Raw genomic sequence first — 15,042 nt, 5'->3', positions numbered from 1 at the left:
TCTCTAAACTAAACTAAACTAAAATTACAATCAAGCTGCCCACAGTGTACAGGTGTAGGATAAGGGGAATGACATTTAGTGCAAGGTAAAGCCCAATTAAAGATAGACTGTGGGACTCCAATGAGGTAGATGGTAGCTCAAGGCTGCTCTCCAGTTGATAGAATGGTTCAGTTACCTTCACCAGGAGGATGGTGCATGTATATAAAGAGCGCCAGAGAAAGTGGTTGAGGCAGGTACAATAACAACATTTAATTCATTGGACAGGTAAATGGATAGGACAACTGAGAGGGTTATGGGCCAAATGTGAGCAAATGGGATTAGATTAGATGGGCATCTTGGTCAGCATGGAAGAGTTGGGCCGAACGGCCTGTTTCCTTGCTGTGTTATTCTATGACTATAAGTGCCATCGCTACCGCAGTGTGACATTCTCCACTCACCACACAGGGTTAACCTGAGCCCGACTTGGGGGAGGTAGCGAACACGAAGAAGGTGGGTGGCATTGGGTTGGCCAGGGGCTTTGTAGTTCTACAGCCATTAAGTCACTGGAATGGTGCAGAACAAGGTATCGGAAATTCAGATCAAATCTGACTACTAAGAGGGACCCAGAGGGGGGCCGCCGAGATATAAGGGAGGCTCGGCGGGCCGCTGACGGCCTGGTGTTGCAGCAGGCCTGGTTTGCTGCTGGGAGAAGATAAGACTGCACCTACAACTTCTGCAACTTTGTTGGTGCCAGAAAGGTAGCAACTCTTTGTGCACTGCCTAGGTGAGTTCTGCTGTATGATTTTACCAAATTGTGTGCAAAAACAAAGAATTTCACTGTACCGAAGGTACACGTGACAATAAGGTGACATTGGATCATTGAAATCCAATGTTTAAATCCAATTAGGTAAATAACCTGAAATAAATACCAGTCGTATAGAGAGATATATAGCACAGAAACAGAGCTCTTCAACCCAGGTATTTATTCACAAAATGCTGGAGTAACTCAGCAGGTCAGGCAGCATCTCGGGAGAGAAGGAATGGGTGACATTTCGGGTCGAGACCCTTCTTCGGACCATTCCTTCTCTCCCGAGATGCTGCCTGACCTGCTGAGTTACTCCAGCATTTTGTGAATAAATACCTTCGATTTGTACCAGCATCTGCAGTTATCTTCTTATGCTCTTCAACCCAGCTTGTTCATGCCCCATCTGAGCTAGTTTGCCCGCATTTGGCTCATATCCTTCTAACATAGAACTAGTCGGAACAGGTTATCAACAGTTGGTGTGAACTCGTTGGGCCAAAGGGCCTGTTTTCATGCTTTATCTTTGTTTCTGTTGATGTTGAACTCTGAAAATGGCTGCCACCAAATACAGAGATACAGCGTGGAAACAGGCCCTTCAGCCCACCGAGTCCATGCAGACCAGCGATCGGCGCACACTGTAGTGTGCACTAGCACTACCCTACCCACTCGGGACAATTTACAATCTTTACCGAAGCCAATTAACCTATAAACCTGTACACCATTGGGATGTGGGTGGAAACCGGAGCAGGCGGGGAAAACCCACTTGGTTAGAGGGAGAACGTGCAAACTCCGTACAGACAGCACCCATATTAGGGGTCAAACCCGAGTCTCTGGTGCTGCAAGGCTGCAACTCCACCGCTGTGTCACCGTACCACCCGAAATTGCCCTTTAAAAGAGAAACACTGCAATATATTGACAGAGATGATTTTGTTCTTCTGCATCGTCCCTTGCCTGCTGATGTGTGGTGCTTTGCAGAGAAGATTATTTGTCAGGGAAATGTGCCGGGGCCTTCCATGTCCCGTCCATGATCCCGGATGGCGGCACTGTTTTGTCAGCTGCTCCTACACACAGCGGAGCAAGGCCCTTGTGAAGCCATGGAGTTGCCCGAGGGGCAGTCAGATGCTGAGCAGAATCGAGAGAGGTCTTGGGAGCGGCTCCTTTTCCCAGCCTTGCTGTCAGGGATCAAAACATGGAGCACGGAGAATCAAAGGACGAATGAAAGAAATGAATCAAAAATAGACGGATTTGAAAGTAACCTTTTCTTCCCTTCCAATTAAGTCTCGTAACGACCCCCACATGACCACAGGCTTCCCCTCCCCCATTGTTGGCCAGCATTAGCTCACCACCCTCTCTGCTGCCAAAAGCATCCACATTTTCTTCTTCAAAAGCAATCTTCCAAATGGCACACGTCTGTTCAGATACCATGTCTAATTTTAATTTTCTTTAAATAAATTACGTCATATTATGGGATAGAGGTATTTTCCCAAACCCTTGTGCTAAAAGTAGAATGAATAATGACTGGACATTGTGGTTCATTTCTCAAATTGAGACCTCTTGGAGTCAACATTGTATATTTATTCAGCGACTGACATTTTAGAGCATTTTGTTCCTCCCTCAAAACGGCTTCCCCCTCGCTAAGGTTTAGGTTTATTATTATCACGTGCATCAAGGTGCAGTGAAAAGCTTTGTTTTTGCATGCAATTCAATCAGGTTAGATAATACTGCACATAAATACAGTCAAGGCAAACTCAAGTACAGTAGATAAAGCAAAGTAGACCTACCATCTATCTCATTGGAGACCCTCGGACTATCTTTAATTGAACTTACTGGACTTTATCCTGCACGAAGCTTTTCACTGCCCCTCCATACTAAATACTAAACACTAAACTAAACTAAACTCAACTGAAATACAGAGCGCAGAATATAGTTCCCAGCATTGCAGCACATCAGTTCTGTAGACAAAGTCAAAGGTCCACAATGGGATAGAGGTGAATCAGACAGTGTGGCTGATTCATGGAGATCTAAACCAACAACACATTCTGCCACCATCTGTTCCAGTTACTATATCCATGGAAACCTTGAAGTTGCCATTGCAGGTCCCTCAAGTTCCAAAATCTGTGTTGGGAGGTTTGAGCCATCTCAGCTTTGCTCTCAATAGACCATTCCATCTCCCGCCATTCTCCCACACAATGAAATGCTGCTAGGTACCAGTGGAGCTCAACACGAGGAAGAACAATGTCAACCGTTCGTTATGCAATGGCCAACCCTCGATACAAGTGCCTCAGCATCTTCCTCGTATTAACTTGAGGCATGGTGGTGCAGCGGCAGACCTGCTGCCTTACAGCTCCAGAGAGTGCTGTCTGTATGTTCTCCTGGCTGCGTGGGTTTTCCCTGGGTGCTCCAGTTTCCTTCCACACTGTAAAGTCGTACAGGTTTGTAGGTTAACTGGCTAGTGTGCGTAGTATGTGCTAGTTTAACAGGGACTTGGTTGGCTGAAGGAACCGGGTTTCCACGCTGTATCTCTGAAACCAAAAACAAAACTCGCCAGCATGCTGGATAAAAACGAATTAATTTCAAGCAACTGCTGTGGATGGCTTGATTGTAGTCGTGCAAGGTCATTCTGCTGACTGGTCTGCACACAACAAAAACATTTTGTGTAGGAAGGAAATGCAGATGCTAGTTTAAACTGAAGATAGACACAAAAAGCTGGAGTAACTCAGCGGGACAGGCAGCATCTCTGGAGAGCAGGAATGGGTGACGTTTTGGTTCGAGACCCTTCTTCAGAGCTCTTTGTACCTTGGTACACGTGATAATAAACAAAACTAAACTTGACTAAACATTATTTATGAAAGGACTTAGAAATGGACAATAGCATTTAGATAGATTTATTAAGTTGTACAGCACAGAGACAGGCCTTTTAGCCCACCATGTCCATTCCTACCATCACAGGAATAGGTGACGTTTCTCTTTCCCATGACTCTCAGTCTGAGGAAAGGTCTCGACCCGAAACGTCACCCATCCTTTTTCTTCAGAGATGCTGCCTGACCTGTTGAGTAACTCCAACACTTTATGTTTACCCAAGGCTTAGAATGACACGGTGTAATGTGGGCAAATAGGATAGTATGGATGGGTAAAAAAGATAAGGTGGGCTGAAGGGCCCATTTCTGTGGTGTACGGCTCTTTGAATCCCTGAGAGCCAAGTCCTGCAGGACAGTGGACCGAAGGCTGGGGAGTAGGATTAACTTAAGGTCCATTCTTGATGACCATGATGGGCTGAATGGCCTCTTGCTTTGCTAAAATCATCATGTCCTTATCTACACGGTTTGGTTCTTTGGGATTTGAATGTCATTCTGAATGTTTGGGTTTGCACCAAATGCTTATTTTCACTGTGTTTGATTATTCACAGTGGAAGAGTTTAACAACGCAGAGGAGAGGGTGGTGTATGGGACTGAACACAACAGCACCTTTCTTGAATGCATTCCAAAATCGCTTCAGGCGTCCGTCAAATGGTTCCTACAGCGGGCTGTGGATCAGAACAAGGATGAGGTGAATGTAGTCCCTCTGTACCCCGTTGGTAGCTCCACCTCCTGCCGATCTCGCTGGGCCACCTCATCACATGCACTCTGACCCACTGACCTTTGTGATATAAATGTGTGACCTGTCTGTGCACTGTGTTTGTGTGAAGGGTAGCGCAGCACTAGACTTGTGTACAAGAATTCTGCCTCAGAGGGCAGTGGAGGCCAATTCTCTGAATACGTTCAAGAGAGAGCTAGATAGAGCTCTTAAGGATAGCGGAGTCAGGGGGTATGGGGAGAAGGCAGGAACGGGGTACTGATTGAGAATGATCAGCCATGATCACATTGAATGGCGGTGCTGGCTCGAAGGGCCGAATGGCCTACTCCTGCACCTATTGTCTACTGTCTATTGTCTAAGACGTACAGGTTTGGAGTGTAATTGGCTTGGTGTAAATGCAAAATAGTCCCTAGTGTGTGTAGGATAGTGTTAATGTGCGGGGATCGCTGGTCGGCGCGGACTCCGTGGGCCCAAGGGCCTGTTTCTGCGCAGTATCTCTAAACTAAACTAAACTAAACTAAACAGCCGGAGACCTGACTACTGAGTTTGTATGTTCTCCCTGCGGGTTTTCCCCGGGTGCTCCGGTTTCCTCCCACACTCCTAAGACGTGCAGGTTCGTAGGTTAATTGGGTTTGGTTTAAAAAAAAATTATAGATGGTGTTAGTGTACAGGGATTGCTGGTCGGCGCGGGCTCGGTGGGCCGAAGGACTTGCTCGGGCTAAACTAAACTAGGGCTAGGGCTGAGACTTTGAAGCAGTGGCAGTTGTCAGAAGAAGATGAAATCTTAAGAACGCCAAAAACTACAGATGACGGAGAATTGTAATTAAAAAAAGAAATGCTGGAAATTAACCTGGAGGACAACAGCGATGGGGAGAGGAAGAGTGGATGTTTCAGGTTGATGACGTTTCATCAGAACTCACTATGGAAGACCATCAACTTAAAATGTCAACTCTATTTCTCTCTCCACAGATGCCGCCTGACCTGTTAAGGGATTTCCAGCAGCCATTGTTTTTAATATTGGATGAGGACACAACCTTTTTTTTTATATGTGCAGAAATTGGAATTATGCCTTCACATTAACCAGTATCAGATGCTGTGTTCTTTCCATGTACATGCCAGCAAGATTAAGGATGACAAAGTAGAATTTCTTCCAGCTGAATTCCAAACAGATTTAGCAATGGACAGATAGTTTATGTTGGATTATGGATGCTCATCACTGTCATTTTTTAACATTGTAACAAGCAGAGTTGAAAGAAGGAATGCAGTTTGATGTAGTGTGTATGGATTTGACGTTGTGTATTTGGACTAGATTGATGCAGTGTATTAGGTTTTCAGAAGGTTGGTGGATTTAATGTGGTGTATTAGATTTTCAGAGGCTTTCGACAAGGTGCTACGTAAACAGCTGCTGCAAACGATTAGACCACATGGCATTTGGGGGAAGCTTGTTGGCACGGATTAAAGGTTCTTGCAGAGAATGCAGTGACCTGGAATGAACAAGACCTTGTGGACAGACGTGCGTGCGTTCCAAAATCACTTCAGCTGTCTGTCGAATAGAACTTGCGGACTGCACCGAGAAGTGTGGCAGCGGGGCGGCGCGGCGGTAGAATTGCTGCATTACTGCCTGGGTCCCGGGTTCAATCCAGGCATTTACCACTCTCTGTGTAAAAACAATATAAGCCTGTCGCACAAATGCCCTTAAGCTCTACACCTCTCACCTGAAATCTATGTCCTATTGTATATGACATTTCCACCCCTGGATAAAAACCTATCTTATCTATGCCTCTGATGATTATACATACAGGTCCACAACTGATTTTACAGCATCTGATGGTCCGGCACCTCCTTTAATCCAGCGAGTACACTTGAAATCCCCCCCCCCCCCCAGAAGTCCTCATGAAAATATGGCGCCTAGGCTGGGTGAGGCAGCCGATCTCAACCTCATTGGGACTTCCGTGGTCGGCGGGTCGAATTTGCCCTCTGCGGCCGGGGCTCTGGAACTCCGGCCTGGCAGAGCCGGCAGATCCGTTCCCATCGTCGACCTCCGAGACAGACTTTGCGGCCCGGTACCTTGGCCCCTCAGCGGCCTAGGTGGACCGGACATAGCCAGAAACGCCACTCCTCTCAGAGGCCATGTCCTCTGTTGGTCCCGCAGTAATGGATGATCCAGAAAGGCTCTGGAAGCAAGGGTGCTGGAATGTCGGTGGTGGACCGGTACTTAGCAGTTTGTCCCTCATCCTCCAAAACGCCAGAGAAGACAATCCAAGTTTGGCCCAATGCTCCTTAGAGCTAACACATTCCAATCCAGGCAACACCCCTCTGAACCACTTTTACACCCTTGCTAAAGCCTCAACATCTTTCCTGTAATGCAGCAACCAAACTACATATAATATTCTACATGTGACCTAACCAAAGTTTTATACAGCTGTAACATCATGACCTCTCGGCTTTTATACTCAATGCCCAAACTGATAAAGTTAAGTGCGCCATATATCGTCTTTCCTGCTCACCTTGTCTGCCTGTGTTCACAAGAATATGCAATTGGAGATAAATAGGTGAGGTTAGGTTAAGTTAGATTAGATTAGATTGTTGTCATATACACCAGGGTGCAATGAAATTCCTTATTCATGTGAAGCTCACTCACTGAGCAGCACAGTGGTGCAGCGATGGAGTTGCCGCCTTACAGCGCCAGACACCCAGGTTCGATCCCGACTCTGGGTGCTGTCTGTGCGGAGTTTGCACGTTCTCCCTGTGCGTGCTCCGGTTTCCTCCCACACACTAAAAATGTACAGGTTTGTAGGTTAATTGATTTTGCTAAAATTGTAAATTGTCCCTAGTTTTGGATAGTGCTAGTGTACGTGGACTTGATGGGCCAAAGGACCTGTTCCCACATGGTATCTCTAAACTAAACTCACAGAGCAAACAGTACACATGCAAAAATGATAAATACAACAATTAATACAACAGTAAATTGAATTGGGTGAAATCGGCAAATGGAATTAAACAGGGGAATGCATGAAGTTATAAAGAGAAAGCTGTAAAGGGCTGAAGAAAGTACAAAGTAGGTGTTCTTGTGCACAAATCACAAAAGTTAGCAGTCAGTTTCAGCAAGTGCACGTTATCCCTGTGACTACGTGGGTTTTCTCCGGGTGTTCCAGTTTCCTTCTGCACTCAAGTCATGCAGGTTTGTAGATTAATTAGCTTCTGTTAATGGTAAATTGCATAGAATAGTGCTAGTGTACAGGGTTATCACTGGTTGGCAAGGACTCGGTGGAATGAAGTTCCTGTTTTCACACTGTCTCTCTAAAGTCTAACGTTTGTTGGTTAATTGGCTTCTGTAAATTGCCCCTCGAATGGAGGATGCGAAAATGGGATAATATAGAACTAGTGTGAAAGGTTGATCGTTGGTTTGTGCAGACTCGGTGGGCTGAAGGGCCTGTTTCTACGCCGTTTCTCTAAACCAAACTAAATTAAGATGTGCAGGTTTGAAGGTTAATTGGCTTCTGTAAATTGTTCCTGGTGTGTAGGATAGAACTAGTGTACAGGTGATCGCTGGTCAGTGTGGACTCGGTGGGCCGAAGGGCTGTTTCCACATTGTATCTCTAAACTAAACCAAACCAAACCAAACTAAACTAAACTAAACTAAACTAAACTAAACCAAACCAAACCAAACTAAACCAAACTAAACTAAACTAAACTAAACTCAACTAAACAATAAACTCAACTTGACTTGCCTCTGCAATGTTTACAGGTGAAAACAGATGAAAGGATCATCAAGACTGAACATGGTCTCTTGTTCAGGAAGATTTACCGGCTGGATGAAGGCACGTACTACTGCCAGACCATGGAGCACGGCTTCACCCAGACGGTGACCAAGATCTTGCTGGAGGTGCTGGAGAACGAGCAGCTGGAGGAAATCTTCAACCGGGACGACGAGGAGCGCAGCAACCGGCCGTGCACGGCTCAGCCGCGCCGGCCGCACAGCCAGAAGCCCTGGTTCAAGGACATCATGCAGCTGATCGGATACTCCAACCTGCACCGGGTGGAGGAGTACTGCGAGCGGGTCTGGTGCAACGAGAAGCAGCGCAGGAAGCGCAAGATGATGGCCGGCAAGTGGAAGTTCATGTCGGAAGGCGGCAAGAAGGGGAAGAGCAGACCCCGCAACAGAACGCCCAGGCACGTCGCCGGCACATAGACCTGGCCCGCTTCCACCCGCAATCCACCCGCATTGTCGGATCTCCAGAGGCCAAACTTGACACCAGGCTTTCACGGGACAGCAAAGTAACCGTGCATTCAGAAACATTCCTCAGCTGGGGCTATGAACCACATTGCTCAAAACATCAGGAGAAGAAAATGGAACCAAAGGTCACCAAAGTCTTTTAATGTCACTCCAACCTTAATTCCATCAACTCAGTTACCATATTACTTTTGAATCCACTGCATCGCATGATCTCGTTTGTTTATCATGTGTTGAAAAGTAACATTAAGCTCTGTGTATTTATATATGTTATTTAATAATTCATTAGAAATTCAATAGAGGGATGGAGAAATCAATTCAGTAAATTACAGAGCAAGATCTGAATACCTTTAGTACAGCAGAGCGCATCTTGTTCAATGCCTAGTACATGTCAGTACCATGTCTTTGATAGCGTCATTCAAAGGCGCGTGTTAGATGAGGAATGGATGGGTATTCCTGACTTTGTTGGTATCAAAGTTCGCACAGTACTGTCTCGGGGACGACTGGACACCCCCTACTTTTCTGGGCAAGATTTGATCCTTTTTATTTTCATGAATTGATAAGTCAAAAGTGCAGAAATAGGCCATTTGGCCCATTGATCCTACTCCTCCATTCAATCATGGCTGATCTATCTTTCCCACTCACCCCCCATTATCCTGCCGTCGACCCGTAACTTTTGACACCCTCGCTAATCAAGAACCTATGGCTTACGGGCAGCACAGTGGCTTAGCGGTAGAGTTGCTGCCTTACCGAGCCAGAGAACCGGGTTCAATCCTGACTACGGGTGCGTCTGTACGGAGATTGTACGTTCTCCCCGTGGCCTGCGTGGGATTTCTCCAGGTGCTCCAGTTTCCTCCCACACCCAAAAGCCGTACAGGTTTGTTGGCTAATTGGCTTTGGTAAAATTGTAAATTGTCCCTAGTGTGTGTACCGTACTGACCAGTTTGGGGATCGCTTGTCAGCGCGGACTCAGCGGACTGAAGGGCCTGTTTCCGTGCTGTATCTCAAAACTAAAGTAAACTAAGCCTGCCAATCTCCACTTTAAAAATACCCAAAGACTTGGCCTCCCCAGCCGTCTATGGCAATGAATTCCACAGATTCACCACCCTCTGTCTAAAGAAATTCCTCCTCATCTCCTTTCCAAAGGTTCATCCTTTTATTCTGTGGTTGTGCCTTCTGGTCCGAGACTCTCCCACTAGTGGAAACATCCTCTCCACGTCCACTCTATCCAGGCCTTTCATTATTCGGTAAGTTTCATTGAGATCCCACCTCATTTTTCCAAACTCCAGCGAGTACAGCCCCTGAGCCGTCAAATGCTCATTGCTTTAATAACCGACATGGAAAGTGTGCCCTGATGTTTGAGGGAGATTCTGTTATCATTAGATTTTCAGGTGTCAATTGGTGAGGAAATTGAGTGAGCTAACTCCACTGCTTTGTAGAACATTGCTCTGCAGACCAAACTCCGAGCAACAGTCCTTGCTTTATGAACCTTTGCAACTGGAGGAATATGTATTCTGATGGAAATATTCCAACATGCATTTATCAACATGCAGAAGAATATACTCCAATGCAACCATTCCAATGGAGGAACAGGGAACTGCAGATGCTGGAATCTTGAGCAAAACACAAAGTGTTGTAGTAACACAGAACCAACCCAAGTGTTTGCCTATCCACCTTCTCCAGAGATGCTTCCTGCCCCATTGAGTTACTCCAGCATTTTGTGTTTTGCAGCACCTTCCAATGAGTACATTTTACAAGATATATACTGTATTTCAAAGGCTAATGTTCAATGTTCAATGGTACATTCTGAAAGATATACTTCAAGGGATATCCTTCAAGGAATATATTCCAGTGGATATATTACAGTATATATTTTCCATCAGCTATGGGCGACACTGTGGTGCAGTGATAGAGTTGCTGCCTTACAGCGCCAGAGATCCAGGCTCGATCCTGACTACAGCTGCTGCCTGTACGAAGTTTGTATATTTTGCCCGTGACCACGTGGGTTTTCCCTGGGTGCTCCGGTTTCCTCCCACATTTCAAAGGCATAGAGAATTGTTGGTTAATTGGCTTCGCGAAAGATTGGATATTGTCCCTGGTGTGTAGGACAGTGCCAGTGTACAGGGTGATCGCTGGTCGGCGCGGACTCGGTGGGCCGAGGCGCCTGTTTCCACGTCGTTTCTCTAAACTAATCTAAACTAAACCATTGTGCAATTGGTGTATACAGATGAGCATATTCTGATGGATATATTCAAAGATATATAACAATAGGCATATTCTAATGCTTATATTGAATTGTATATTCTAGTGTGTAAACTTTGAAGGATAAGCCCTGATATTTCCATTGGCCATATTCCAGTTGCTTCTCCACGCTTCAGTGCGTATTTATCACACTTCCATCATTTCCTATTGCCTGAATGAAGTCCACTTTCATGCTGTTTAATTAAAACCAGACTAAAAGAAAAACAAGTTGTAACTTACGTTGTAAATAGGGGACCTGGCATTTATCAGAAATCCCTAGCTTATTTTCATGAACTGCAGAAAAAGATAGCTTAGTGTGAGATTTTATTCTGGGTAGAATAAAATTCACATGCGAATTTTGCAACAAAACAATTTCTGACTATGGTGCTTGGTCCTTAACAATACTGGGTAAACATGCGATCAATTCTTCAGTGAAAGTCTCATTCCATGTTACAATGTCCAAATGGGATAAATTATCCACACTGTTTCCAATGGATTGGACGGGAATAAAAAGTATAATTCATACGGAGTTTGTACGTTCTCCCTGTGACCCCGTGGGTTTTCTCCGGGTGCTCTGGTTTCCTCCCGCATTCCAAAGACGTATAGGGTTGTAGGTCTGAAGATGGGTTCCAATCCAAAATGTCACCTATTCTTTTTATCCAGAGATGCTGCCTGACCCACTGAGTTACTCCAGCATTTTGTGTCTATCTTCGGTATAAACCAGCATCGGCAGTACTTTCCTACATGGCTTTACAGGTTAATTGCCCTTGATAAAAAAAATGTAAATTGCCCCTAATGTGTAGAATAGTGCCAGTGAATGGGGTGATTGCTGATCGGCACTATATCTTTAAAGTTTAAAGTCTAAAGAGAAACTTTCGAAAGGGCATTGAACACGTACTGAAAAAAAAAACCTGCCCAGGTCTAATGGGGATCGAGCAGAAATTGGGGGATAAGTGGATTCCTCTTGGTGGAGATGTCCGGGCAGCACAGTGGCGCACCTGGTAGAGCCACTGCCTCACAGCACCACAGACCCGGGTTCGATCCTGACCTCGGGTGCTGTCGGTGCGTGGGTTTATGACCACGTGGGTTTTCTCCGGGTGCTCCGGTTTCCTCCCACATCCCAAAGACGTGCAGGTTTGAAGGTTAATTGGCCCTCTGTGAATTGCCCCTAGTGTGTCGGATGGGATAAGATAGAACTAGTGTAAGTGGGCCTTTACTCGACAGGCTGAAGGGCCCTTTTCCACGTTAGATCTCTCAAAAACTCCAACATTCCTACAGGGAATGATCGGGTGAGACTGGACCTTGATTATACTAGCAGCCTTGTAACAAAAAAATGCAAGTCTTCAAATAAATTGCAAGGGATTATTCAAATAACCATATGCCACAGCTGAAATAGTTCTCATTTTGGTTACTGTGCACATGCTGGAAGGGTGGCAGGGCTGGTATAGCCTCACAGCACCAGACTCCCATGTCCAATAGCGTCCTCCATCTGTGTGATCGAACGATCGATCAAATGAATGAATGAATGAGATATACAGCATTGAAACAGGCCCTTCGGCCCATCAAGTCTACGGACCATGTGGCTTCTTTCCGAGTGCTTTGGTTTGCTCCCAAAGGCATGCAGGTTGGTTGGTTAATTGGTCACTGCAATTTGTCAGGGGTGTGAGAGATAGAAACTGGCTTTTGCTCTCTCCTACAAAGCAATGTTGTTCAGAATCATCAGCTTATTAAAATGTTCAATTTTCATTGAACTGTTTGCGATCAAAAATTTTGAGGTAGAGAAAAGAATCCTACGATTAAGGGCCACTGATCATCTAAATGAATAGACACAAAGTGCTGGAGTAACTCAGCGGGTTAGGCAGCATCTCTGGAGAAAAAGGATAGGTGACGTTTCGGGTCGGGCCCCTTCTTCAGACTGAAAGGGGGTGGTGAAGAGCTGGAGGTGAGGAAAGACCAGGACTAACCAGGACCAGCCACAAATGACCTCAGGCAGGGCATTGCCTGGTAGGTCCACTGTCGGCTAGGGAAGGTATGATCCAAAGAGGATCAATGTGGAGAACTGTGGAACTGGTAAGGGGAGGAGGAAGGAGAGATCAGGAGGGGAGGGTTTGTGAATTGCCCAGTTATTTTCCAATTGGCTTCATTGACTGAGTAATGACAGGGCAATTGGTGACCTAACACATGCCTGTAGAAAGCGCACCACCATTGGCAACTCACCAGAGGGGTTTCTGGAGCCGTTGGTTAGAAGAGTGTATAGGAAAATAATTAGGAAAATATGGTAGTGCTGAGTAAAACAAAACAAAAATCTAACCACTCCTTTGTTTGTTATTGTGAATATACCGTCACTGAACAACATTGGTATTGTGTTTCCTATCAATGACGATTGCTTCACGGAGATTTGTGTCCGATTGCAATTTGTAAAATATTGTATATATTTACTTTGAAGTATGTTGTACAAGAGTAGTTATTACAGTTCATGTTTTCTCTCCATTGATTATGTTTCCAGTTATAAATCGCCTCAAAGCTTGGAGTTTGAATACGACGATGAGTCAATGTGATTTTCATTTTCTTTTTCTTTATTGAAAGAATTACTAAGTATTTATGATTGCAGACGTAAAGCTGCCTAGATTCCTTGGTCTACTGATTTAATCTCCACAACATCGCAAGTTGAAGGGTGCTGTCAATAAATCCCAAAGACGTGGGGGTTTATTGGCCTCTGTAAACTGCCCAGAGTGTGTAGGGTGGGGATGAGAAAGTCGGCTAACATAGAACTAGTGCTAACCGGCGATCGATGGTCGGCGTGGACTTGGTGGGCCAAGGGGCCTGTTCTCATGGTGTGTTTCTACATAAGTCTGAGGCAAAGCCTCATAACCAGTGCGCAGCTGGTAGTGCTGCTACCTCACAGAACCAGAGATCCAGGGTTCAATCCTGACCTCTGGTGCTGCCTGGATCGAGAGTGCACGTTCTCCCTGTTTCCATGGGTTTCCTCCGGGTGCTCCGGTTTCCTTCAACATCCCAAAGACATGCAAGTTTGTAGGTTAATTGGCCTCAATAAAATGATCCTTAGCGTGTAGGGAGTGGATGTGAAAGTGGGATGACATAGAACTAGTGCGAATGGGTGATCGAAGGTCGGCATGGACTCGATGGGCAGAATGGCCTGTTTCCATGCTGTATCTCTAAATTCTAAACTCAAAGAAATAGCTGAGTAGAGGTGCATTGTCGCAAACCCCTGGAATATTTGGAAGGGGAAGTCTATTTTAAAACACTCAGATTCTGATCCTTGTACCTAGGAAGTAAATGAATGGACGAAGATTCATTTTTTACAAGGAGCTCCATCTGTAATGTGGATGTTTAAAGGAGCAAATATTTCCCCATAATGCTGTAAACTTCTTTAATTTAAATCCAGTGACCATTGGCACTCTGCAGCTTTAATAATTTTTAAATGGAACTGTGTTAAATCGAACACTGTATTTAATCAGTTTACATAGAGTTTAGTTGTAATGTTTACTTTGTGTGTATTTATACCCTTGCATTTCAATAAAGTTCAAGTGTATTAGAATATGGCTTTTAAATGTGAACCCTCTCTTTTATTTGGAGATCGGGAGATTACCAGATTTTTCTTTGGATGGTAGAGATGGTGGAACTATCAATTGGCCAGCCAGACATCTGTTATCCCCAATAGCTTGGCCTTGGAGTAGGTTCCTGGTTGCAGTCTCGTTCTATAAAGCCATACATTGTGGAAACAGGCCCTTCGGCCCAACTTCCCCATATCGACCAACATGTCCCCCTCTATACTAGTCCCACCTGCCTGCATTTGGCCCATATCCCTCTAAACCTTTCCTGTCCACGTACCTGTCCAAATGTCTTTTAAACATTGTCATAGTACCTGTCTCAATTACCTCCTCCAGCAGTTCATTCCATATACCTACCCCACTTTAAGTTTAAAAACAAAGTTGCCCCTAAGGCTCCCATTAAATCTCCCCCCTCACCTTAAATCCTATGTCCTCTGGTTCTTGATGCGCCTACTCTGGCTAAAAGACTCTGTGCGTCTACCCTATCTATTCCTCTTATGATCTTATACACCTGTACAAGATCACCCCTCATCCTCCTGTGCTCCATGGAATAAAGTCCCGGCCTGCTCATCCTCCCACTGTAGCTCAGACCCTTGAGTCCTGGCAACTTCTTCGCACATTTTCTCTGCACCCTTTCCACC

At 45.3% G+C, this 15,042-nt stretch overlaps 1 protein-coding gene across 1 annotated transcript in view; it reads left to right on the top strand.

Moving 5' to 3' along the window:
* Positions 1-14,345, top strand: part of LOC144601792 (semaphorin-3G-like) — a 146,404-nt gene extending 132,059 nt beyond the window's left edge. The window contains 3 exon segments of the mRNA XM_078414217.1: positions 4,188-4,327; positions 8,103-8,454; positions 8,457-14,345. Of these exon segments, the coding sequence (XP_078270343.1) occupies positions 4,188-4,327; positions 8,103-8,454; positions 8,457-8,734 (770 nt within the window). The 3' untranslated portion in view covers positions 8,735-14,345.
* The last annotated feature ends 697 nt before the right edge of the window (positions 14,346-15,042 follow it).

The sequence above is a fragment of the Rhinoraja longicauda genome, chromosome 17 (genome assembly GCF_053455715.1).
Source record: "Rhinoraja longicauda isolate Sanriku21f chromosome 17, sRhiLon1.1, whole genome shotgun sequence".
NCBI classification, from domain to species: domain Eukaryota; kingdom Metazoa; phylum Chordata; class Chondrichthyes; order Rajiformes; family Arhynchobatidae; genus Rhinoraja; species Rhinoraja longicauda.
This window is presented reverse-complemented; position numbering and strand designations above follow the sequence as displayed.